The sequence below is a fragment of the Apteryx rowi genome, unplaced genomic scaffold, assembly GCF_003343035.1.
Source record: "Apteryx rowi isolate R43461 unplaced genomic scaffold, aptRow1 scaffold_38, whole genome shotgun sequence".
Taxonomy (NCBI): Eukaryota; Metazoa; Chordata; class Aves; order Apterygiformes; family Apterygidae; genus Apteryx; species Apteryx rowi.
The window spans coordinates 312,406-340,138 of NW_020450307.1; the positions used below are offsets into that span (position 1 = coordinate 312,406).

At 43.2% G+C, this 27,733-nt stretch overlaps 2 protein-coding genes across 2 annotated transcripts in view; both read right to left on the reverse strand.

Annotated features, from left to right (window-relative positions):
* The window catches only part of LOC112970042 (putative uncharacterized protein C1orf196), a 52,891-nt gene extending 33,881 nt beyond the window's left edge, over nucleotides 1-19,010 (reverse strand). The window contains exon 1 of the mRNA XM_026073995.1: nucleotides 18,667-19,010. Within this exon, the coding sequence (XP_025929780.1) occupies nucleotides 18,667-18,787 (121 nt within the window). The 5' untranslated portion in view covers nucleotides 18,788-19,010. The remainder of the gene's footprint in view (nucleotides 1-18,666) is intronic.
* Nucleotides 19,011-26,018: 7,008 nt separating this feature from the next.
* The window catches only part of PRDM2 (PR/SET domain 2), a 47,160-nt gene continuing 45,445 nt past the window's right edge, over nucleotides 26,019-27,733 (reverse strand). The window contains exon 6 of the transcript XR_003254851.1: nucleotides 26,019-26,101. The gene's annotated coding sequence lies outside the window, so the exon portion shown is untranslated. The remainder of the gene's footprint in view (nucleotides 26,102-27,733) is intronic.

Below are 27,733 nucleotides of genomic sequence, written 5' to 3' on the forward strand. Positions count from 1 at the left end.
GGAAAATACAAAAAGCACTGGAAGGCATGTAAAATTCTCGAGCTCTTCAGACATATTGAAATTATCGTATACTCAAGACTTAAAGTGTGCTTGTAACAATTTTAGTTTTTAAGTGACTGCCCCTTTACACCAACTCCCCACCTACAGAAAGTATTCCTTTAACATGTAATATACACATTAGCCATTAGCTTCCAGCAGGGAAATGTAATTACCATAATAGATTTCTTAAAATTTGGCTTTTATGTTGTCAACTGCATTAAAATTTAAATCTTGTGCCAAGTTCAGAAAACAGCTCTAAAAATGTAAAAAAAATACACAGCAAAAATCAATATTATTAAGAGCGAAACGGACTATACTGGAGGCAATCAAACCTTTCATTTCATATTAAAAAAATACTGTAAAATTATAATAAATTACTTTCATTTTATCATTTGGTAAATTACTACAATATTGGTGTCAATGTAGCAGCATTGCTCTCACCAAAGGAGCACTTTACTGCTTCAAGTATTGTATGAACCTGACAATATTTGCATTTTTTGACAAAGTATCTTCTTAACCCATATACTACAACATCAATGTATTCAAGCTTCTTGTTTTTCAAACCCTTCCTGTGATGTTTTTTCTGGTTTAAACACTCACCCACTTCTTCCTAAATCTTCGGGCTGCTCCATCTCAGAGCACACAAAATCCTGTCCTCCTGGCACTTCCATATACCGCTTCTAAAGCGAATTCAGAAAAACACGGGTGGGCCTGCTTGCTTTTAAAGCAGCTTCGCCCGTGCTCGACTACCTACCCTTGTGATGGTATCGACTTGATTTGTCAACAGTTTATTGGGACACGTCTTAGGGATGATGAGAAGCAAGGCCAATGGACGCTAATAAGTTTTACGGGTGGTTTTTGGTGCGATGCCAACAGCAGCCCCATTTGCGGTTAAATCCTGCTCTGCTGCTCCATGCAGAGCACAGTGCACGTATCCACGAGCAAAGCCTCCTCCACCCCATTGCAAACTCGTGCAATATCTATATTCCTGTCCTTTTCCATCGCATTTCCCATCGCAACGGTATTTGCGCACGCGCTGGTGGCTGCTGCCGGGCTCGGGTTGAACCGGCGTTTAACAGCGTTGCATTTCAGGGATTCTGGCCAAAATCCCCTCAGCCACGTTCACCGGGAGGCTGGTGACGGCAGTGAATCGAGCTCAAGAGATGATGCACCAGCTCCCCGCGTCCCCCGGGACAGGCCCCTTCCCGCACCACCGCCCTCCCTTCCCTCTCCAGGCAGATACAGTGCCCTTCCAGTCCTCCCAGCTTTAGCCTTTGAAACAGGAGACCACTAATTCCTTCCAAAAATCTTAGCCGGTTCTGTCCTAAACCAAGATGTTTTGGTTAACCCTAAGAGGGTGCCTTCAGCAACTGCCTCTGCTGACTGCCGAAGGGTTATCTCCAAACAGCGGCAGGGCAGCTGCATAGGCATCAGTGGGTAGCACTCCGTCCTCAGAGCAACCAAACCACGCAAGGCAATCTCACATCGTTACCGGATTATATTCTAGTCCACGATTCCTAAACATTTATTCAAAAGGAGAGACAGAGGTGTTGAAAGAAAAAGATTTTTGAGAAACATTTCTCATTTGTCAACGGTAAGCAGCCCAAAAGGGATTAGCCATAATACAAGAAAGGGACTGAACTATTTTCACCCCTGCGAAACACTCCCAGGAGCCCGTGACCCCCCAGACAAGCTTTCTTGCAGCCCTGTTCAGGTGAAGCAGCCTTTTACCGATGCAAGCGCTCCGCATGGCGGAGAAACGCATGCAGCATATCGTCCCCCTGGCAGGCGAAAGCAGTTCATCTCAAGTAATTTGCTGCATTTACTCCTTTCTCAGGCAACAGTGGCGCTGAGTTAATTAACAGGAGAGCGAAGTTAAGTTGACATTGCAGCTTTATTATTGAGCCAGGCTCCTGCGCGATGTCCTCCTCCGCCAGCAACGACCCTCCAGAGGCCAGGCTGTAATCCCTGAGCAAACCGAGCGCCGCTAACAGCACGTTTAGGCTCAAAACCCTAGCCAACAAGGCGTTTTATTTCTTTTAATGTTGTTCTTCGTGCTGTACATTGCACAGACCCAGGCTGCTCTCTTTTCTCCTCCTTTTCTTAAAAAGCAAAACTTTTTTTCAAATTGTGCTCTTCAATCAGAGCTCTGTGACACCGCACCATAGCGAGCAGCGCTTCCCAGATTTTAATGAATTTAGTTTTTCCACCAGGCTTCTTGAAGATGAGACAATAGAATTATCCCTATTTTCCCCATGGGATACTGATATATGTGGAGACAGAGGTAAGAAAAAAAAATCATTATTTTAGGCAGTATTTGGAAAATATCTCACGCACTGAGCCAATTAGGACTGGTGCTTTCAAAGGACTTGGGATTCGAGGGAACATTAACTGATTTTCAGGACACAACTGCAAGTGGCTTCAGCTGTAGCTGCAAATTTCTCAGCACTTCTGCAAATAAAGCGCACTTTGAGCGAAACTGCTTGTCATGCATGGCTGGCACTGCAAGCCGTGGAACAACTTAATGCAAGAGTTTCTTTCCAGCAGCTCCCCTGAATCCGGCCCATTACAGGCACAGGGCAGTCAAAGCTTTTAAGTCTTTTCCTAAAGGCTTTTGGAAAATAAAATGATATAACAATTCCAATTCATAGCTGCTGGCATTTTGTTCCCTAACAAACCTGCTTTAAAAAAAAAAACCAACTTAGATGACAAACTTGCATTGTACTTTCAATCTGATTCAGACAAACAGAGACAAATTGATATTCTGACCTGTCTCTGAGAGACGAGACCGAGTGGTTTCTTTTCTGCTTTCAACACCATCAAGGGGATGCGACACTCAGTCAAGATCACGTCGACATGAGAATATTCCCCATGCGATTACCGGCTCCCTTCACGCAGCCGCTCCCCGGGAATCGGGGCTAACGGCAAACCAGGACACGTGAAACGCTTCGCTAGTGTTTAACTACCAAATAACAGTGTTACATCACTTTTTACATTCCAGTTGTATCACAAATCCTGTCATTTCACTCCCCTATTTTAAAAAGTACTAGCACTTGTGTTTGCTAAAAATACAGTTTTAAAGGAAATTTTCATCTTTGCGGTGCACTTGCTTCTTAACTATTTACCAGCTCACACGAAATATGGCAGCATGGATTGCAACTTGGTAATTAAGGCTGATCTGTATTTTGCACTTAAGCCAGATATCCGTATTCTTTGTGCAACCCCCCACCCCCATTTTATAATATTTAGCCTTTATATTTTATAAAAATTCACTAGCATATTGAAGAATAGTTTAAAAGTTTGGGTCCTTCCCTGAGCATAGCGTTCATCAGACAGCTGTTTCTCAGGCTGCATGACTTCAGCAAGGGATCAACACAGAATCTGACACTAAGGTTTTACTGAAAAACGGAGTTGTTCTTAAGCTAGTATTGTTTCATTTAATGGTTATGATTATCCACTGTGCAAATGCTTCTATACCGCATTGCTACAGTCTCTGGAGATTGATACCGAAAAAAGATAAAAGGCCAGAGGGTAATTATAGTGCTTTTCATTTCTCCTGATCTCAAACTATTGTGTAAAAGACATAAATACCTCCTACACACAAGCCTCAGATCTAAAGGATTACCTGGTAAATACAGAAAGAAGTATGTTCGGTTATTTTTCAAGGCTTCATAATAATAATAAAACTCCTTTTATCTTCTTCTAAAACATTTTTCTTTTGCAGCTAACCTATTTGCTTCGACGTACAAGCATTCGATAGCACATACAAGTACTTCTCTTTAAAGTACAGCTGCATTCAGAAGTATGACAAAAATGATGACGGTCATTTTTGCATACGTGCCCAAATGAGGAAGGCATCTCTATGCATACGCACGTATACGCACGCAGATCTCCACGTACAGTTTTAGCACATCACCCAAAAGATATCTGTTATTGTCTATAATACCATAATGGCCACAACGTTTTAATCTGTAGTCATGCAGATATGATTCAGCCTCCTTCCAGCTGTTCCAGGTGCAATTCAGAATTACTAATCAGCTCCTTAAAATAGTGATCTTACAGTGGCAGGGGGGAAAGGGGGGGGAAAGGGGGAACTGCATCTTTCAAAAGAAATGAAAGTTGATCAGCTTTGCAACCAGGAATCACAATTTTTCTTTTCTATTTTTCTATTTTTTTATATAATCATTCTTTTACTGGGATGTCTGGAGGGAATAATCGATAGGAAAAGAACATTTCTCTGTTGTGATTACATTACCACACGGAACAATTTTTCCTTGACATGAAGGGTATTTCATCTGATAAACTTTTGAACATGCATTCGCTTCTTTGGCAGCAAAGGACAAACTAAGTTATTAAAAATCTTACATTTCTGATATTTATTAGTTGACGTCTCACTTGTTTCTTTCTAAAACCAAGACATGAACACACTTATGAAGTCTCTTCAAGAAGACTAAAAGGTTAGATTGAAAGGTGTGTATTCTTGATAGGAAAACAATTCCAGATATTTATTTCCTTTTATAACTATGTCTGTTAGAGGCTTATTTAGGAACATGCCCAACATGTTTCTGTCGGTGATATATAGAACTAAAAGAAAGCCAAATTAAGAGTTCAAATTCGGGACAGATAAAAAGAAGAAAAAACACCCCCCCCCCCAAAGTTATTCAAATGATCTAGAGTTCTTCAGCTGGCAAAATATACATTTGCAAGTCTTTGCTGCAATATTTCAAATTTTTCTCCTTCTGGAATGTCTAGAATTAGTAAAAATGTGGGTTTAGTTTTTCTCTTTCAGTCAAATGCCTTTCACAAACACGCTAGAGCCCCTGTGGTATCACTAAACACAAAATGAGCAGCAGCTTCTAATCCCCCTTACACAAGGGAGGGGAGGAGGAGAAGGAAGAAGTGAGAAGTAACAACCGTGAAAGTCAATTTTGAGTTAAGCTGACTTGAGTTTACGTTGCTTAAGAAAAAATGGGAGGGCTAGCTGGTTTACTGATTTTTATTCTAGTCATTATTATGTGAAATGATCTGGTGAATTAAGCAAAAAAACCACTGGAAGGCAAAATATGCGTATTGGGGGGGGGGGAAAAAAAAAAAACCCACACAATAGCACAAAAATCATTGTTGAGCATCATCTTTCATCGACCTCTGGTCGGGAAAGAGTACTTATCCACTTCGAGGGCCCTGAAAAACACACATTTTCCATCAGCTGCCTTAACTCTGCTATTGACCGTGTTCCTTAGTGAACCAGCGAGATCCATGTGTCGCAACTGGAGAACCTACAGGAACGTCAAGGAAGTTTCAGAAGCATTAGAGAGAGGTTAGGAGTCACAGAGCCTCTGCAAATAAAACTCAATAACTGGATGTTCAAAAGAAAAAGACTCCATCTTCAAGCTTCCTCCTTCCATTCTTTAAAACCAGAGTTTTAACGCTGTTTGGAAACCTCTACGCCATAAAGATCTATTAAATCACACTTGCAAATTATTACCTAAGTGCTATTAACACCACCATCTCTACCTCTTTTTGCCTGTGCAGTATGTTGAAAGATGGATTTAGATTCACGCTATCAAACTCGATTTGAATTTCCAATCAGATACACTGCCAAAGTTTCTGTAGTTTTACTGTTACGCATTCAAGCATTTCTAACGTTATGTGTGCTTTCGACATTCTGGGGCGCGAGACAGAGTGAAGAGTAATAAAATGAAATACTTTGCTGCAGCTCAGATGTTTCAGAGCTTCTAGCTCGAATGGCTTCCAAAACATAGAAGGCTTCGCCTTGTCTTAAAATAGGGGACAAAAACATTTTAAATAAGCTCCTGAACTATCCAACTCGCATAACCTGCGCACAGAGTAGCCTAAAATGAATTAATCCCGAAACAGCCGCCAAAAGCAACCGGAGCAACCCAAGGCAAGGAGCTGCCCTGGGGCCAGCGTGGAGGTGCGGCACAGCCCTCCGCGCTTCGCTCCTTCTCTTGACTCTCGCTGCAGAGAGGACGTGCTACTCCAAAGGCCAGCGTACGTACATTGAACGCTTTAGGAGAGCTGTGAGAGCACGTGGAGCCGCGCGTGCATCTCCCATGCCTCAAGCAGCTATCGCCGAGCTCTTGCATTAGTGGAGGCAGTAACAAATGTAGACGTCCGCTTCACCGCAGACAGCGGGCTGAACAGGACCTAAAGCCTGGTGGGGGGATTTTTCCCCACCAGCGCGGATGACATCTCCAAAAGCTGCTTCGTTTCCAGGCAGCTCGTTTCCAGAGCACCGCTACAAAAGCGACAGTGCACGTTTCCCTAAGGAGGGAAGAGCCGCTCCTTCTAGAGCGCCCATTTTTCATGTCGTTCAACAAGTAACGTCTCCGCTGCCTCCTTCCCGGCGCCCCGCAGGACCTGTTCCCATAACAACACGGGAGACGGCTCCAGTGATGCTCTTTCCCCACTAGTTATTCATTTAACACCTAAGTAGTGGAGAGCATCCAGATCTGCTAAAACGCTTCCAGGATCTTCCAGGACGGGATCCTTCCTCAACAACGCGGTCTCACCACAGTGAGATGAATCACCAGAACCCTTACGTTTATCCCATAGCCATTCAAGGGCTTATTTGTATATGGATGAAAATATAAGCTTATAAAAGACACAAACATAAAATACATGTAAAAATCTGGGAAAAAAGACCTAGAGGCCAAAAGCTTTAAAACAACCTAAGGGTTTTTTGCCCTTAACTTCCTCTGAATCACAGTGACACAATGAAGCCTAAAGCATCATATGGAAGGACACAAATCTCACCATCATGAACTGTAGGGATGCGACTTAGGATGTCTGCAAATAAATACAAACAAAACAAAACCTAGTAAAGGTTATGGGAAATTTAACAAAGAAAGCAGTTAACTTTAAAACTAATACTTGCTAAAAAAAACAATCCTACTCTTTCATAAAGATTTGAGATTTCATCAAATGGCTAATATGAATGTCTTGACAAATGGTCTACCCAATTTTGTCATATGTCCACAGACTGAAGAGCTAATTATGCATAGTTTTACATAATTATTCATCTATTTAATAACCACACCAGCCTTAAAAAAATATGGTGAGTGCTTTTCTTCAGACACATTACCGTTTACCATAATGCAACAAGCCTAGCAAGTTCTTTCTCATTTTATGCTTATTTCTATTTATTAAAGGAAATAAATATACCTGGCACCACAGAATACACTTGAAAAACATATTTCATGAAGCATGCAAAAATATACCCTAAAGGAAAGTATCTTACAGTGGACATGCATCCTTCCATGTAGTAAAGCAAGTGAAAGGAGCCATCCATCAGCCTGACAGGCCCCTCCGGCACCCAAGGAAGTCCAGGGGATTACGGGTCTGAGGCTGTAAGAAAAGCGACTTCCAATAAATTTCTACCATTCCTCATTTTTGTTGCAGTCTGTCACCAGGGTAGATGCATATTGTGCCGTATTCCCAGCCCGCAGCCGGCTTCGATGCAGGCGTGTGGGTGCCCAAGGGCAGCGTGGGCCGCTCTTAGCAGAAAAGCCGTAAAAACGCTGTCAGATCTCGGCGACGACAACAGAGGTCTGAGCAGACCATCAAGCCACAAAGAAAATCTCCATCTAAATGATGCATTAAAAGTGCTAACGGTTCAGACTTGTAAAGGGGGAAAAAATTGGTAGCATAAGCAGAAAACGGCACATGAAGTTTATTGCCTAACAAAAAGTGTCATAACTAATCCTCAGCCTGCTATGGGAGAAGGTTAGCCTTGCCTCGGGAGACCAAAAAAAGGGAAAAAGAGCTCGGCAAGGAAGCGTCCGCTGATGGGCTTTCTTGGCTCTCAGCTGAGCCTTCGTGCTGCCGGCCCAGACCTTCGCACCAACCCGGGCAGAGGCGCCGCGACACGCGCCCTCGCAGGCGGCCTGCGCCCGTCTTAAGGAATGGCCCAGCGACTGGGACGTTTCCTTGCTCCGGAGATGCTCCAGGGAGCACCACCGCTCCGCTCCCTGCGGGCGCCAAGGCCTCCTCGCACGCAGGAGTCCCCCTTCCCCTAACCTTCTTCCAAAAAAAATCAAGGCAGCCATAGCTGAAAAATAAAACAGTATTTCTGCTTCTATTCAAAATGCAGAAGAGACAGCGATGTGAAAAAAGCAAACTTTTCCAAGTGCGAAAAGCAACGTGTAATTTTTGGGATCAAAGTTTAGTTTAATTGTTCCCTTTGAAATTTTTAATGAATAATTCTGCAAAACTATCCGCTTGCATTTTAATTTATATAGAAAAAACAAAGCCAAATAACCCATTTGCCACACCACAGATCTCGCCGAGCTGGTACAAGGCTGCTGGCTGCTCCACTCGAATCAGAATTTCGTTTTCTGTTCCTGGCTGTGCCACCGGCTCGGTGGCTGACTATCAGCAAGTTATTTAGACCTTCAAGCCTCAGGTTTGCCATGTGTAAATTAGGAATAAATAAATAACATTTCACCAAAAGAAGTGTTACAATATTTTTTAATCCCTCATGTTAGTTGAGCTAATTAATAATATACGAGTTGCTGAGAGCAATCCCCCAACAGGATTATCAGTGACTTATGAGAGTAATTGTCACAGGAACTTTATTTAGCCAAAACCTCTCCTCCGGCAAGAAATTCTGTGTGCAGTTGGCCTAAGCCTCAGTCACATAATTATTTTCGGGCGAGTTATTTCTGACCTGGGTAACCCTCGGCTTCCTCTGGGGACTGCAGGCAAAGCCAAGCACTAATGTCATTTTTCTTGCGTGCCACACGCTTGCCCGTGACACTGAGGCTTTGGGCTCCGCTCGGTCACACTGTCCCAGCGCTGATCCAAAAGACGCACCAGAGATCCCCCTCGTTAGCACAGGACATTTACGCTGGGTCATTTTAAGATCATCTGCTGTAATATGACACTAAATTAGAGCAAACTGATGCAGTCCAGAAGAATTTTCAAGATTGCCTGGGGCCTCAAATAAAACTTTTACGCAGGGAACAAGAACATTAAGTCTTACAATACATTTTGATTTGGACTGATCCCCAGAACTACGAGAAGATGGGACTAATAAGAGCTACAGCTTTCCAAAATATTTTCAATTTCTTTGAGATGTCTTTTTTAAAGCAAAATGGCAGATAACAGCTCCCTTGCCAAGAGAAGACTAACCTTCCTGCTTGAACGTTGCTGTTCCGGTTGGGAGGCTTTGGCACAGCGCTTCTGTTCCAGCAGGGGTAAGCGAGCTCCTCTCAGTAGAGCCTTTTCTTAAAGGCTCTTACGAAAAGATGAAAGCTTAACCACAGAAATCAGTAACTCTGTTCTTTGTGAAAATAAGTGGTCACTACAGCCAAAAATCTGTGCAGTGCCTGATCACATATCACAGCAGGTTTTTGCATGATTACCAGATTCAGGCAAGAATCATAAAACACCAAAGCTCTGATTTTCCAAATTTTTTTTTTTTTTTTTTTTTTTTTTTAACTCTGCAGGTGTGATCTACACCACCTGATTTGCACAACGCAACATTTCTTGGAATTAAATTCCCTGGAAGGACACATTGATTTATACCAAATTTGGTTTAATCTGATAAACCAAATGCTGCTGACTGTAATTATCAAATTACTTTAAATTAACTTAATTAACCTGAAATTAGCCTCAATCTGTACAGATTAGCTAACCTGGAACAGCTAACACCTCATGGCATTAGATTTCAGGCTAGGATCTGCCATACTCCTTTTGCACACTATAATGAGCCCCCACCAATTTTTAGGGTTAATCCTGAGTTATCAGGCAATGGGAATTTGGCTTTAATAGGTATGCGGTTAAGATTACTGCAGATTGAATGAGTGGATGGGAATTAACCTGTGGACATAGGGCTCATTTAAGCAAGCTGTGCACGTGCCGAGGTACAGCGGTCTCCAGGATGCTACATTCCCACACTTTGATTTTTCAACAGGCAAGTGGAAAAAAAAAGAGGAGAAAGATCTTTCCAATTTTGCTCTCACTGAAGGCAGGCTGCGGAGCAGCCTCAACCCTTGTTAGATACCACACGGGATGGAGAATTTATGATTTCCTCAACCACAGGATCAACATCAGTTTATTTTGTAAATGAGGGAGCACCAGCTGCAGGCAGTTTGTACTGCAAATCTGTTAATGGCAGCATGCACATTTAGCACCGTGAGCTCTGCTTTACGGTGTACTCTGCTTCCATCTCCTGGCCCGTTCCCAGGCATCGCATAAATCCAAAACTTCAGTACACAAAATCCCAGCTAAGCAAAAGCAACATTAGCCAGACAAGGATATGGTTCCGTTAAGATGCCCAAAGCCTGTAGATGAATACGGCGGAGCCCTGGGGAAATCCTCTCTGCCATTAACCTACGGACCCTGCACTGGGGATTGCAACGGGAGACTTAGTTGTGCACCGGCCCTCACCTATACAACAACAACAACAACAAGGTAACAGGCAAGCCCAAATGCCAGTAATCCACGTTTCAGATCACAGGCAGGTACATCAAAGCCTAACGATTTCTACTCAGCCTTTATTAAAAGAGACTAATCACAAGCAGCAGAAGCCACACTTTCTCATTAAGCGCTTTAACTTATTACAAAATGTGCTCCCAAAGGGGCCGCAGGGACCATCTATCTTAAGCCAAGATTTCCCAATTCAATCAACAAGAACTAACGCACCGGACCTCAAGAGAAGTATTATCAGGCATAATAAGAGTTAAGCATAACAAAATCCCTCTCCCTGGGCAAACCACATTTACAGCCCATTCCTTCCTCCAGAAGGACTTGGGCTGGCTGCATCTCCTGGCCTCCAGCTTCAGGCGATGCGGGAATAAGGGAGGAAAAAGGGGGGGGGGAGAAGGGGGAAAACTGGGGAGGTGAACGGACTTTCCTTCACTTCTTTTTCTACCAGCAATTTCAGAAAACCTTTTTCAACCGTATTTATGCATTAGAGCTTGTTGATGGCAACTGGGCCCCATGCTAGCTGTTACCAAATAGTTTGCACAGAAAAACTCTAAATAGAGTGAGCTGGGTTATACAAGCTAAAAGGGAAGGAAAAAAAACATTGAGAAAACCATGTTCTACTTATGAGACAAAGCAGCAGCTACAACCTGAATTACTCGGTTACTTTTCCCCAAATGAAGCTGCTTGCTGCAATTTAAAGGGCAGGCTCCGAGGAGGAATTTCCTGCAGAGCGTCGGCTACCTACGGCTATAAGAGCAACTGCTTGGATTTATAGCAAAGCCGGTTCCAGAACTGCAGATTGCAAATTTCCATAATTCAGACACTTCAGGAAAAACTCTCTCGCAACTGCAAAGCCTTTCCTAGGGTAGCTACATTTGTATTAATCTTTGCGGGAGTAAATCCAATTTAACCAATTGTCAATGCTAAATTACATTTGTTGTTCATTTGCAGTTCGCCTTGGAGATAAAAGCTTTTCTGTACCTGCAAAAGGAGAAGCATTTTGCTGTTTACAGAAAACAAATACTAACTTGTCAGTTCAGGCAGCTGACACTGATAAGTGTTGATGTACTTTCTGGTATTCTCAAGTCCCAGCTCTTGAAACAATACGTTTACATGAAAATTGAAAATATCAGCTTCAGTTAAGAATTTTTCTTTGAACAACCAGCTCAACTGGGGCTGCCAATACCATTAGTCTGACTACGCCACGGGAATTTGGTATGATCATTCATCTGTTTTCAAGTCAGTATGTCATCGGCATATTAACTGACACAGCAAATTGAACGATAAGTTCATGAAAAAGCAATCTAGTCTCAGTTCTGCAATAACCCATAAGAAATATATTCCCCACACTGAATCACTGAGGCCGACAGCCGGCATCAGCTGCCAAAAAAGCAAGGTTTATGTTTTGAGAACTTCTGTGCTATTTCTCAGAGTATATTCCAAGAAAACAGAATTTCTACCTCAAATGTCTCTTACTTGAGAACAGATGCTCGGTAAGAAATCAGGATTCATACACAGACTGTTCAACGGGCTGTTTCCTTTCCTCCTGGCTGGCCCTGCAAAGGGAGTAACAGCACTGCTAATATATACGACCACTGGGGGTCAGCACCACGGCACCTGTATGAGAATCATTTCTAAAATCCCAGCTTTTCTGGAAAGCAGAATTATTCAAATTGTGGGTACTGGCCAGAGCCACGTATAGATTTACAAGGAGCGCTGTGCCTGAGAGAGTGGCTGGACTGTTTTAAACCATGCTTAAGCAGGTGAGAAAGAGCTATTTAAAAAAATCTTCCTTTGCTGAAATTACCTGTCCTCAAGTGAAAGAGAGGGGAAAGCCTAATTCCTTCAAAATCAGAAGACTGATGTATCGATTAACCTATTGTTCGAGGTATAACTAGAATTTCCCAGGCAAAATGGATACTTTTAAAGACACCGTGCTGGAGATGGTTAATACAGCAGATACAGGAAGGCAACTCTTAGCAATGTGCTAAAGTCATGCCCAGGAAAGCCAAAAACCTCCTTAAACAGCTGCTGGAGGGACCATTGGCTTGGAAGACTGAGGCAGGGTTGAAGCAGTACACAGGATTCGTCCTGCCTTGCTACGCATGGGCAAAGTGCCCCAGGAACATACAGCTGTCACCTGTAACGCTCAGCCCGCCTAGATGCGGTTGTTGTACTGCCTCAAGCATTACAGAAAATATTGAATAACTGAGTTCTGGAGTGGCAGCATGCAAAAATAAAGTAAATCCATGAGAGGCATGGAAGAGATGCAGAATAGTATATGTATGTAAAAATAATTCATGCGAATTCTGCATGTATATTCTTTATTAGATACAAGTCAAGCAGGGTTCAAAGCAGCGGAAGAAGAGAGCTGAGAGTTTTTCTTCTCCCCTCTGCTGATGGTACAGAGCAGCATATTCTGTTATTCCGGAAAACACCAGGACGGCCTGACTACTCTGCAAGCTCTTCCGCCGTCCCCTCCCGCTGCTTAACCTTTCCGAGAGGCATCACGGGCACACCGCACCGGCAACCAGGAAACCGGAGTTTATTTTTGGCAAAACCGAGGCTGAGCTGTGCAATTTTGCAGAGTCGCTGAAGCATGCTGCACCTTGGTTTTGGCATTTGCAAAATCAAGCTAGTAATAAGCACAACTGTAGAATCATCTGAACAGCTCAGATGAGGGACAAAGTATTTCTATCCATCTGGCATGCAGAAAAATGCCGCAGGAAGGATGAAACTTCATTTTGCTACAAATTCTACGTCTTTGCCAGGTCTTTACAGATCCCCTGACTAAGTTCAGGTACCATCGCTCGGCGCTCAGCATCTTTCAAAAACTCTACACCTGCCTGCAATTTTACCGTTTAGATGAGTGCAGTAACTGGCTCCTACGGTTTGTACCTTGCAGTGGATCGTGGCACATAAAGACACTCATAATTTCCCAATTAAAATGTTTATGGCCTGGATATGTTCCAGTAAAATACTTTGATTACTCCAAAGCAGAATTAGGCAACCGAGAAATATCCGATACCGCATATAAAATTCTCAGTTTGCTGTACCAAAAATCACCACAGGAAAAGGCCACAGTAAGGGCCAAATACCTCACTCAAAAGTTAGTCTTGTTTCACTGCCTTTGTTAGTACGCATGGCCATTAAAACTGCCTCAAATACCTCAAAAGAGAAAGAAAGGATGACTAATTCTCGTTTGTAGTTGCAAATCTCATCATACGCATGTTCTCAGCTCATTATTTAAGCGTCATAAAAAGCTGCTGTCTACTTTCAATTTCAAGAGATTATTATTTCCTTAGACTTTGCTGTTCATGAACATTAAGTGACAAAAATCAATTTCTTCCATCGGGAAAGGAGATGAATGCTTTTCATAATTTAATTCAGCTGGTCAGTGGTTAGAACACAGTTGAGTTTCCCTAGCGAGACGACAGTGAATTTTTTTTTGTTGCATTTATGCACAGAAAAATATTTTCATCTTTCTTATTTTTGTCTTATTTCAGTATAAATATCCGCCTTATTTGATTATTTCTTTTACCTTAAAAAAGCCAGTGTGGGAACCACACAAACATGAACAGGAAAGTTAGGAAATAGCTTGGGTTTCACAAAATTCCCTTGTGCAGAGAGGTGCAAGAACTGCGTCTGCGATTCCTCAGCTGCTGCAGCCACTTTGGGAAGCAGCTACCCACGAGTCAGAGCGGGGCGAGCGCACAACAGCCCATGGCAATCCTGACGTTTTGGAATAACTCTCCTCCCCTTTTCCCAAAGGATAAGCATCTTTTGCTTTACGCATGCTGAGCGCATTCTGCAAAGTCACCAAAAACTGCTGGGCAACGTTGACTCAGGGTTTGCCAAAGTCGTCACCAACGGGACCGAGTGACGGCGCTGATTGATTACTGCAGGCTCCCAGAGAAGCATCTATGTTACCCGCTCCCATGTGTTATCACCTGCACTACTCTTTTTTTTTTTTTTAATACATATATTTTTATAATTATTAGCATATCCACAGTCATGCACCCTCCTCCCTCCAGCAGCAATGCTGTGCCGGTCTGTTTTTATAAGATGTTGTGAAGCAGACTAACCGAATCCAGCAACGGCCCGTGCACCCACCAGCTTTGCGTGATGAAGAGGAGAACCTTGCAAAGCAGTAAAAGGTACAAATGGCCGATGAACTCCGTCCAAAAGGAGGCATGGATCCCTTTTTCCTTGCTGAGGGGCACAGTGCTACATAACGAAGAAATGTCTTTTTTCTTCATCTTTAGTAACAGCTCATTCCACGGGGTGGAATAGAAAAACATCAGTGATCTTTACATGTCATTTTTACAGTGCCTTAATCTACTCAGCCCAGGCAGGAGGACGTCATCTGTCAGGGAGGTTTTTACTTATTGCTGCTCTGGAGAGAGGAGAATGATTTTTCCCCTTAGTGCTGGCCCTGGAGAGGACCAGATTATCCCTTTCTCTCCTAAAATACAAAACTCAGAAGGCATTTGGAGTATGTTTCTGAGCATTTCTTGTGATCTNACTATTTCTTAGTTTTGTAGGCCAGAAAAACTTAAATTTCAGTTATTTAAAATAAAAGAAGTAAAAAAAAAAAAAAGAGAGAGAGAGAATTTTACTTTTGATTAAAATTAACGCTTTCTACAACCTTATTTAGCACGACAGTACCATGCCCAGAAACACAGGGGTCTTGTCTACCTGATTTCAAGCACCACAGGGATGAACAGAGGTTTATGCTAGTTATCTGCAAACTGCTGAAACTTGCCGTAATACCAGGACGTAAACCCGGACGATAGCTTCATAAAAAACCTTAAAGGGCAGGGGGATTTAGTAAAAGGGAAAAAAGCAACAGTCCCACAAACACGTCGTCTTCTCCTGGGACAGCAAATGAAGCAACTTGTTACCATGAAAAATTTATTACTGACTCACGTGCATAAGAAACCTGATGCACTGGGCGCCGAAGAACACGTTTCCAGCCCTCGTCTAAAACCGACTGACCCCAGCAAGATTTTACGCTGTTTTCTGCTGTGATCCGTAAGGGGAAAGACAAGCTGTCGCACAAGGGCTGTGCAAACGCTCTTGCGCACAGAGCCCGGGAGCAAAGGCGAGAGCGGGAGCGTGGCACCTGGGGCAGCGCGAGGACCGGAGACTTCGCGCCGAGAGGAATTCACCCGCTCGCAGAGATTTGATCCTGTGCCCACGCGACGCTGCGGTCACTATCAGAGTAAGGTTTAAGCTTGTTGAACTCACCAGTAGAATAACAGTAGCTAAAATGGATAAAATACACAGTGGGATTTTGCTTTGCCAGTTAGACATCACATTAAAAAAAAAAAAAAGAGAGAGAGAGATGCTGAGTCTTCTTCTGAAAATCTGGCCAATATTGACTAGTACAGCTCGGCTGTATCAACCTCTTTTAATCATCTCTTTTCATCCTGCTTATGTGGAAGAAAATAGGTGAGGGCCACAGCTCTCGAAGTGCCAGGGCACAGCGCTCACGGGCACCGTTAAAGCTTCGCTTTTGGGAAGAAGGTGAAACCATATCACGTATGCTCCAAGCTAGCTCCAGGTAAAAGGTTTGAAACTAGATCCTGTTTGGCTGGCGACTAATTAAAACCAAGTACTAATGCAGAAGGAATTAAAGGACAGAAACAAAACGAGAACACGGATGGCAAATCTTCATCTCCTTAGCCTTATTCTGTTACGGTACAGACCTTCCTGTTCATTTAGGTCACATCAGGAACAGAGATCCTTATTGCACAACCAGTGGAAAATTAGTTGGCAAGATATTTAAAAAAAAAATTTTTTTTAATTAAAAACAAAAAAACCAAACAAATCAGAGGTATCTGTGAGCCAAAGAATTAATGGGAAATGGCAATTAATCTAATGGAGCACTGAGTCAGGGACCAGACTGGAAAACTGCTGTGTGCTGAACAAGTTACTTGGAACTTGTCCATGTATAAAGAAAGGGGCTTCTCTGATAATTAATTCTTCAGGAGAGCCCTCAGCTCTCCTCGAGATGGCATAGCCCTCTGGGCTTTCAGTACTGCATGCGGGGGGAGAAATTCTCCAAATCCTCTCATTCTCCCTCTCATTTTAAGTGTTTCATAGCACCAGTCAGAAATTATTTAAATCAAAAGCATATTTTTATCTAAAACTGCCAAATGTTCAAGGTCATACAACATAACTAAGTAACTGAAGTTTGGTGTCCCAAGCCTATATCCACTCCTTTTTCCTGAGGGTCGCCTTGCCTGTGCACACCGAAACCCTGGGATATAGCGACAGCCTGCCTAGCCAGGTTTTGCAAGATGCTGTAAACACAGAGTTATCCGCAAATACATCACCCAGGGTCCTGCTCTTAGGTATGCTAGGTGTGCATTGCTATTGCCTTGAAAGTAGGAAGCTCACATAGACATAAATCAACACAGAACTGCTTTTATTGGGGGGGAAAATAAAAAACAAAACAGCTTTAATTGCCAGCATCACAGTAAAACTCTGAGTGCCTCAGATGTGTGGAATTGTGATAATTAGAAAGGGCTATGCAGTGTTTGCCCATTTGTCATAAGAGCTAGATGTAATATGCCATAAGCCTGCGAAGGCAGCCAATAAATAATTTGGCTGTGACGAAACGCGTTACCGAACACACACCCTCCACTCATTCCTCCTCGAACGCTAGTGACGTTCATGGCCAGCCACCCTTGCACTGCGTTTCACCTTGTCTTCTCAGGTATGTTCGACCTTCAGCTGTGTCTAGCAAACGCCACCAAAGTGATCCAGCAGAACAGAGAAAATCTTGGGGTCGAGTTACTGAAGTGGGATTCGAAAGCCCTAGAATCACAGACCTCCTCTGTGTCATTGCCCCGTTAAGAAAGGAAAGGGAAAAGAAAAGCAAAGCCAGAATTGCCACCCGTTTTTCCCCACCCAGCCGGTCTCACTCATGGGGTATACGAACCACATGCGCAGGACCAGGACTCTCGCACCTCTTTTCTTTGTGTAACGTCCGATACAGCGGAGCCACAGCCTTGGCACTGATCAAATACCCTGTAACACGCAAGGACGAGTGCCAAACCCGCTTGGAAAACCTCCCGACATTTCCTTGGAGGCAACCATATGATCACAGCCTTGATTAACTGGACTAGTTGTCAGCTAACGAGTCATTCTTCTAACTTCATCTGTGAAAATACTACCAGAGTCACAACAGAAGTCACACACCAACCTGCACTGAAGCCCTATCGTACAGTATTTTAGATCTCACCACATCCGTAGAATAATAATCATAATCCAAACATCATTAGTTACAGAATTGGCTGGGGAGAGGAGAGAGAAAAGGGAAGAGTAAAAGATGAGATGGGACACTTCTGTGCATATATCTTAGCAGAGAAGTTCTCCATCCTAGGCAGAAAGTGCCAGTTGGTCTGAACAAAATGAGTACTAGAAATTCATAGCAGGTGCTATGGTAGCACTGAAAAAAACAACAAAAAAAAACCCAAAACAAAACAAAACAAATAGACCCACAACAAGTCTCTCCATAGCCATAACAGCTATGTGGAAGCTCTCAGAGCTTCCTGTAAGCCAGGATGTTAAAAGAGAGCAGGTCTTGTAAAATTTGTTACGCCAAAGGAACAGGGCTTCTAGGTGCTATGGCAACAAAAACAGTAAGAAAAAGGGAAGGAAAAACCCTAACACTTGGTGTGACACAGAACTGAACAGCAAAGCAGAGATCCGCACATCTGGCGATGCCCTATACTGTAATGGTCCCTCTCCAGGGCAGCAAACCAACTTCCAGCTTGAATCTCATTATTAGGAATTCATTTCTATACTAGTATTTGAGAAGTTGCTACATCTGCTGTGTACAGGTCTAAACGTAGCAGTGACTTCCAGTACCAGGCTAAGAGCAGCTTGTTCCAGCCCATGTCAATCCAAAATGCACAATCATTCCAACTCTCACCTCAGATTTGTAGCTATACGGATGTTTAACTGGGGTCGGGAGAAGCTGAGGCAGGTTTGCAAACCCACCAGGAGCTGAGCAGATCACTCCAACTTTCGCTTTCGAAAACACCAGGTTTGGGAAGAGCGTGGGAAATGGGGTGGGGAGGAGGGAAGGGAGGCAGACCATTGCTCACCGAGGGATGACACACAAGAAGTTTAGGTTATATCACACGTGTCTCGCTCTCTTACCTGCTTCCATGAGCTGGCACTGCTGTCCAAACACCTGGGAGAAGGTAACGGGGCCTGCTGCCGCGCTGGGGGTCGCCGGTGAGGGGTCCATCGCGCCCTTCGGGTCCTTGGCGTTGGTCATGGGGCAGAGCCCAGCAGCTGCGATGAAGCCCCCTGCTGCCTCTACATTGGCAGGGGGGGAAGGACCCCGCTTGGCAATGCCACCTCTCCTCCAGCCCGAGGTCTTCTCCTCCTGGGCCTGGTGCTACGCCTGCCTGGGCTCAGCCATCTCTCCGTCTCTCCAGCTTTGAGTCCAAGCTTCACATCAGATCGCAGAGGGAAGCAGTCCTTCCAGCTGCTGCGGATGACACCAGAGGAGCACTATCGAGTCCCCGAGTCTGCCGCCGTGTCCCCAAGATGGTCCCCGTCTCCGCTAGCTGCTCCGGCTCAATCCCTCCTCCCAAACCCAAGCAGCCGTCTGCAGCAGGCACCTCTGCTTGCAGGGACCAGAGCAGCTATTGGCGCCTGTGTCCCCCACCCCGGTTTACTCCTTCCTTACAAACCTCTCTCCCTGTCCCCGGCAAAACCGGCAAGTGGGAGGGGATTGGAGCCACGGTTAAATAACATTTCCTCTGACCTGCTGCAGTGGCTCTGCCTCCCTGCCGGCCCCCCTCCCCCTTACTCAGAGCTCTTCTGGAGGCACATGGAAGTGCTAACTCAGCCAGGCAGGAGAAAGCTGCTTGCTTTAACCCTCTCCTGCCTGCAGGCTCAGGTGCTCAAGAGGAGGAGGAGGAGATGCTGAGGGCTGCTATGCAAACCTGGATATTTAATTCTGATTGCTTTACCTGGCGCAGCACCACAGCGGCTGCCCTGTCGTGACTACTTCGATGTAAACACCAGCCAGGCTTGCCTTGGTGGAGGAAGGACCAGGAGTTAACTCCCAGGAAAGTCTGACACAGCTGATTCATCTTTATTTTAAAAACTCCATCTGTCAATGCAAGGGATGCTGACTCCGGGAGCTCTGCATAATTTTATCCTCCGATGAGTCATCGGTGCTTTCTCTGGGAATTAACACACCACTATGAAAACATGCACCATGACCCAGGTGGGAATACAAAAACTGCCAGATTATAGCAATAGAAAGCCCGAGGGAAGAGCATGCAAGTCACCTGCCCAAAACCTCTCTTAGACAGGGGTTGTTATTAGCCCCTTGCTGCAGACGGGGGACTGAGGCAGGGAAAGGCTAAGGGATGTGCCCAGGGAGAGCTTTTTTAGGACAGGGGGACTGAAGCCAGGTCTCTGGATCCGTGCTGCAGGCTTCCTTCCCGCAATGCCTTTGCACAGGGTGCAACGAACTGCTGTGTCAGCCAGCACATCCCAGGCTGTATCTACTCCCTTTCCCTGCTAGTCCAAAAAAGCTGATAGATTAAGCCATTTAACAGCTGCTAAACTGCTTTTGTGCTATGCAGGCTATTGCCTACCACTGGTCTGCTCCATCCTATAGCAATTAAAATGTTTTCTGGCTCAGCTCAATTGTGGTAAATTCCAAGCAAACAAAACGTACACATCTTTGCACATTCACGCAGGAGCAATTTCTGTCCTCGCAAGCAGAAAGGAGATATAAATAGCTTGACCTTCTTGCCACTCACATGCAGGAATGCAAAAATTGGCCCATTCCGTCCACCTGCCTGCAACATTTACACATGTATTTTTGCAGCTATTTCCCTCCCTTCCTGACCTGCAGATTTCAATTTTCTTTTTCCCACCCTTTTCCAAAGCAGTACAAGCAAAGCCAGTCTAATGTGTGCTGGGATGTGGAAGAATTAGAGAGGGAATTTCTTGAGGTTCAGATATATCAAGTGAGCTGCATGGGTTTTTTAATGCTACTATCCAATTTACTTAATTCCAGACAGCCTTCTCTAAGAAAAATAGAAGGGTTCAAGATTTAGTTCTATAAGATCCAAATTGCATATTGTACTTTGTAAAGTATTTTTCTTCCATATATCTCAAAGTGGGGAATAATTATTACATCCCTTTTATAGAAGGGAAAACTGGGGCATTGTAAAGACATTTGCAAGGTTAGGCAAAAAGAAAGTGGCAGAGCAAGAAGATAGAAGTTATTTATTTTATGAGTCCATAAGAAATGATGTCAGATATCCTTGTCCTTAGAGAAGAAAAGAGGATGATGGTGGGGAGGAAGAAGGACATGGGCTCTCAGTTTGGTCATTGTTTTTCCAAACTGAGGACAGTAATTTTGGGCAAGCTTCTTCACCTCTCAGCTGCCTGTTTCCTTGCTCTGATGATGCCCAGCTGCCCAGGGGGAAATGTTATTTGGGGAAAGTCTTTTGATATTTGGAGCCTACAACAGCAAGATCTAGAACTATGCAAAATGTCAGAAAAGGCTGATATAAGAAAGAAGGGCATTTAGTTGGGTGGAAAGGGGTAAGTTTAAAGAAAATTACGAAGGAGATTACCTGAAAGTCTCTTCCCCCTATTTCTTAACCTTCCCAGCTTTTCAAGATTTCAGGAGTTTAATATCAGAGAGCAATTTAAAAATGTATTTTCCTTCCTGCCCAATTCCACTACACATCAGGAGCATGTATTGAAGGCTTGTGAAAAGCAAAAAAAAAAAAAAAAAAAAAAGGCAAAGCTTAGAAAATCTGTATTCTGCAGAAGTTAAGGACTCTGCGACTAATATGATGGATACCCTGGAACTGAGAAAGTAAAATAAAAGTGTTAAAACTTGTTTGCTCTTTGGTTTCTGGAGCGTGCCATGTAGCTGCAGTAATGGGGAAGGCCACCCCGCTCTGCTCGCCGCAGCGCTCCCCACGGGAGCAGAGTTTAATGGTTATATACGGGGCACCGTGTGCACAGCACAACGCGCCGCACTCACCGAGCGGCCACGCTTCATTTAACATCAGTGTTCACCGCTTGCGGCGATTACATCAAGTCAGTACATATCCCAAAAGCAACAGAAAGCAAGAAAACAAGCTCTTGTTTGGGCTGATCTGGAAGCTGTGCACCCACCCAGCATCGATCACTTCCTCGCCGAGCCAGACATTGGGAGCGAATCTCAAATTTCACTCCCAAGCAGTGGTGCATGTTATTTAATGCAGCACCACCAGCACAGACTGTGCTCTTGGTCTCATACATGCTTCATCTGACAGCTTTGCTCCCTAGAATCTTAAAAGCTAAATGAAAAGTCGGCCCCTTCAAATGGTAAATCCTACTTGAAGAGGGTGGTATGATTTCCCTTACACCTGTATTACTCTCAGTCGGTCCCTGATGAGAGCTATAAAGCCTGTTGTGTTATACATCAGCTCATCCTGGCCTCTGCTATATTGCTCTCAATTTAGGACATAAGATATATGCTCTAAGATATACGCTCCCAGCTTAGGACAACTTTGCTTGTTTAGCTTGATTCTGAATCTGTTTACAGAAGGAGGATTCTGGGTTTCGATTGTTAAAAATCAGGATTGCTAGGGATGCGCAGCATTGGGGCCTTCAAAAGAGACTGAAAACGAGAAAAAGACACCGAATGAAATAGGGGAGAAAAACGGGCCAGAAAGAGAAGGAGTTTTCCAAGGCACAGGAGCATAAGGCACCTAGCTGTCATTAAGAGCAGCAGGATGTGGATTTGCGGAGAAGACGACTAGTAAACCCCCCAAAAGACCAACAAAGTCTTGTGGTCAAGTCAGCGCAGATGCTTTTATCACATAATGCCCCTGCGGTTATGAGAACAACTCACTTGGGCTAACTGTGGATAAACCACCTTCCTTCATCTTACCTCTGTGATTTCTTTCACTTTATTCATACATCTGCCATCAGGATAGCATACAAGTCTCCCCCCGCCTTGCCTCCAAAGTAGTAAGCATATTCAGCCAATGCACCTTTATTAGCACTCGGGCTGGAACGAATAGCATCTTTGTTGACAAGCTTCCTGCTGTCATTTTATGAGGATGTAGCAACTTATTTTCTCCTCGCTGATGATCAGTTGGTCTGACAGGGAGTTCAGGAGTCCCAAATGGCAAAAAGATGCTCTGTGCAACTCCAGCGAAGAGTCCAGAGCGACGGCAGAGCAGAAGCAGTTTGCGTTAGGACAAAACGCCAGTTTAATGGGTATCTGTTTCTCTTCCATATCTAATTATTTCACTGAACAGACAACAATGTACCACATGGATATGTAAGAAAAGGAGAGGCGAAACTCGATTAAATTCATTACATTAGTAGAATAAGTGTTTCATTACGGTGATATTTAACATCTCTATAAATATCCTGTGCAAGAAGTGGGGACTAGTCACAACAATGTTCTTGGTAGTGAGAGAGACTCTGGAACGGAAGAGTATTCAAGACAGAACATATCAAAATTCAGACATGATCTTTACTGAGAGCTCACAGTGAATCTGAAGCAATGCACTTAAGGTTTGGCACTGGAGACTGTAATAGCTTAAACATTTATCTCTTCTTTCAGATACACCTCTATCAGTTCTTGGCTGAAAGAGAATTTTGTTTGGTTGGGCTTTTTTCTTTCCAAAAAGAAAAGCTGGAGCAGTAAAGAAGAGAATGATGCAGAGGAAAAATGTCCTCTTAAGAGACTTAAAGAATTGTGCATGTAGTTTATCAAATGCAAGACTGAGGTATGGCTTAATTAATTTATAAATACACTTGTAAAAAAGAAATACCAAGTATGAAAGGACTCTAATTAGTCAGTGATAGGCACAAGCAGCTGAATTTAGATATATTCACTATTAGCACTGAGGACTAACAGAAGTGGTCTGGATTCTTCACTTCTCAAAATAATATGCATCCCTCAAAGACACACCTTAGCTAGTCACTGGAGAAACAACAGAGTGAAGTTCAGTGAGTCTGTCAGACCAGCACTCAGGCTGGAGGAAGATGTATAATGTATAAAAGAGTAAGGATATTTGGTAGATGGGTCACTGTTATGAGCAGCACATCTTACAGCACAAATATTCTGATGTAACGCTGAGGAGGCACCTGGAGAGAACTGCCTATTGCCCTGTTCTTTGCAAAGCCATTGATGCTGGCAAAAGCAAGAGCAAGGAGAATGTAAATTCTTTCGAAATAAAATCAGTAATACTTGCATTCACTTTCCAAAGGCTGTATCAGCCACTGCAATACTCTGTACAGCTAATATCCCTATTGAAATCTTACACTGACTTGGTTCATTTCTAAAATTACTCCATCAAGAGAATTGATCTTTTTGCCCTGTTACTTAGAAACAGCAGTGAGTTTAGCACTAGAAGTTCTCCAGAGCTTTTGCACACAGAGCACAATAACAGAACCATAAATATCATATTCTCCCCTAATCTTCATTGACATTTATATAAAAATAATTTAAATGGGGCAAAAGGCTTAGTCACCCAGGCAAAAGTCAATTTGAATTGTAAATGAGAACAGCAGAGACACTTTCAGAAAAATGACAAAGGGCCTCACACACCTCGTTTGATCGAAAATACATTACTGAGGCGTGCTAAAAGCATTGTATGATTCCCTGCAAAAGAAATGAACAAAAAACACTGCTAAGCCTTGACATAGTCAAGGTGACTCACGCTTAGTAAAGCAGTAAAAAGGGGGGAAAATATTTGTTTTAGCATCTTATATTTAAGGTTATATTTCCAGAGCAGTCTAAGCTTCAGCAACTGCCTCTTCCTCTTCCAAAGCAGCTGCAGAGCAAGTCATAAAACAAATGGGGCACAGCTTGACTCTTAAATCCCCTCCCCTACAAATTCTCTCCTAACACCCAATGACCTTGGCTCGAAGCAAGCCAACGACCCAGAGCGAAAGGCTCCATTGCTCATAATTCAGGGAAACGGTACTCAGCAGGGCTTGACTTACGTTTCTATTTCTATTGTTCTTCCATAGGTGGCCCATGTCACGTATGAGATGGCAAGCTGTCAGGAATCCCAGATGGGGCGTGCGAATGTCTTCCATGTCTACTAAGTATTTTTGTCTTGAACGTACACATGATACTCTGCATGCATTACAGCCTTGAAGACTCCTTACAGTTGGCACTTGCATCAAAGATAAAAACGGCCTAACCAGTTATCTCTCTTCCTCTGAACATCAGCACGTAACTGAGATTTTGTTAAGGGATCCTGCCTTTAGCAGTCTCTTGTTGCCTGCATCCTTCGGTCTCCTGGCAGCTGCAAGCAGCTAGATATATATGGCGGCAGGAGGAAACGGTATTAAGGCAGTAGCATTACTATGAGAAAGTTCTTTCTCCTTATCTGTTTTTGAAGGCAGTCTCCTTTTAAAAAGCCATAGCTCCTGTAAAAAAGGAGGAATTAGTGCTACTTCATGTGACAGCTCAGACAGATGAAAAACATTTCACTACTTAGTTAAAGAATATTTCAGAAGATTCTCACGCAGAGAGAGATTTACACTTCAGAAAAATTTGACTGCTCAAAACCTAACCAACACTAGATGCCATTTAATAACAATCAGGTAGGCTGCAACAGCGCGAGGAAGTTCACTGTTAGGCAGCACAAACAAGGCAGCAGTGTGAAACAGTGACAACATAGTGACTTTATACTAGCAGATCAGACTTACAGTGCGTAAGGAATCTTCAGATTTTCTGGGGGGAAAAAGCCACTTTTAGCCTATGTGAAATTATATCCATACTTGTCCTTAGCTACTCCCAAACCTTTTTGTTGTATCTGCTATTGTTTTTAAAGAACTCAGCTGAACTAATACACCAGTAATAAATAGCAGCCCACTCACCCAAAGCAATTCCCTCAACAAAAGTGGTAAGCTCCACAGCCCTACACAACTCAGACAAGGTATAAGATTTCCCATTCAAGGTGTCGTGATGGAGCGTATCCTGTAATAGAGATGGATAAAATAGGTACCATTTCCAGAAGGGAAGTAAAAACCTCACCCTTCAAGTCCTGCTCCAACTTCTACCTGCCTAGAGAGGACAACAACCCAGTCTCTTGAATTTCATTGCATTGCATTGCTTCCTGAAGTGTTGTAACACCTTCCTGGGAGAGAAATAAGCGTTAGTGAGAGGTTTGGCTTCGGATGAAGAGTCCAAACTACTAAGGGCTTAGGTGCTGCTTATCCGAGCACGGAGACCTAGAGTCTCAAGCTGTTGGAGAAGGAGAGCTCCTCTGCAGTAATTATTGTTGGTATGTTGGGAGCTTGCAAGACCAAGGTGACATTTCCATCTTCTTCCCCCCCTCCTGCCACCTACCAAAAAAAAAACCAAACAAACAAAAAAACCCAACCCCAACAACAACAAAACCCAAATCATTTGGCCATTTCAGAGTTACAACATCCTGGATCACCACTTTGAAGGCTTCCTTTGCTGAAATAACGTATTTCCACGATACAGTTTGTCACATTAATTTATTGTTGTTCTTTTTCTTTACATGGCAGACAGACAACAGAGCTTCCAGTCTTCCAGAGCGATGTTCAGAATCCAAGCACCAACCTGTTAACACCACATCATCACAGTTTATTTTTAATAAACTTCGCAATATCATCATTGTCATGAGAGCACTGCAGAGCTACCAGTGTCAGTCTCGCAAATTCCTACATGCAAAACCTGAGCTTTTTCCCCACCCTCTCCTTGAATTTTCACAAGAATTTGTGATATTAGTCAAGGGCAAAATTTCACATGTTTCATCAGCAGGCACGGGGGAGGTTAAAAATTTGCTGGAAAACTGTGAAATTCTGTCTTGCGAAAAAATGGCATACTTTCCTGAATTTACTGTGAAGAAAATATCCTCATCATTATAGAGAAATGACACCATTTTGAACTGATTCTTTTTTCTGCAGGAAAAATTAACTCCCCCATCCTCCCAAAAAACCTGCATTTGTTATCTGAGGGAAAACGATGAAAAGTCTGGTGCAATAATGGGTTATTTCTTGTCAGTGGCGTGGATATTTTTCTACCACAGCTTAGACTGTAATTGATCCTTCAAATAGACCAGTACAATATAAAGCTGTGCGCTGTGATCTCTTGGCTGAGTAACATACATTATAAAACTTTAAAAACGGAGCATTTACAACCAGGGACATAAAGACGTGCTTTTAAAATTGTAGATACATATTTACAGGTTCATGTGATAAACCAGAATTTCTCTGGGAAAAATGTTCATATATCACAACAATTTACACACTTCTCTCCTTGAGTTTGTCAGTTATTATGGTTAATATCACTCTAAAAAAAAAGCAGCAAAAATAAATTGCACAAAAGTGAACTCTAATAACCTCATTGGTATGCCTTAAAGGCACTAAACTCAGCAGCATCCATGCCAGAAACTTTGTATTTAATTCAACTTACTGTCACTGGAAGTTGAGAGGGTCTCCAAAGAACTGATCGCTTAAAGGAGGATTGGGGCTGTATGGCAAGAAAGCTCTTCTTCAGCAACAATCCTCAAACAACCAGTGAAGAATTAACTACATAGTAAGCGTAATTTTTGACAAAATGTCTAACAAAGCTGCACTGGGAAAATCAAGGGCATATCGAAATGGTGTTTTAGGACAGAGTTTATTGGAGCTGGTTCCTATTAACACTGTATATTCGTTTTTCCAATGATCTAGGTGCAGTCCAGACACACAGGAAGATAATTCCTGTTCTGAAGAACAGGGTTTACCATACTAATACTAGATGGTGAAAGGAAGGAGAAAATGTATACAAAAAAGGAAAGATAACATGCAAAACTAAAAACAGCAGAACTGATACAGAGAGCTATAGGTGCAGGCCAGCTTCTTTGAGGCATACGTAAGGCCAGGAAACTATTATTTTCTGTGCTTTTTGAGCGAGATTTACCAAGCTGCCTAGCAGATTTGGGTCTCACTTTCTATTAGCTTGAATGAATAATGGGAATCTCAGTCTTCTAGGCTGCTGTGAAAAACTGCAGCCTTAGATTGGCATTAATACATCATACATTTTAAGAGGAAATTATTGCTAGCAAAAAACTCTGAAGGAAACAAATCCTAGAGACTCTGAACTCTAGGAAAGACAGAGAGCAGCCAGCAATGGCACAAGCTCTCCCCACAAAGCCTGCATCTCAGTGGTCTCACAGTCTTGAACTGGAAGCATCACTTCCAAAAATGG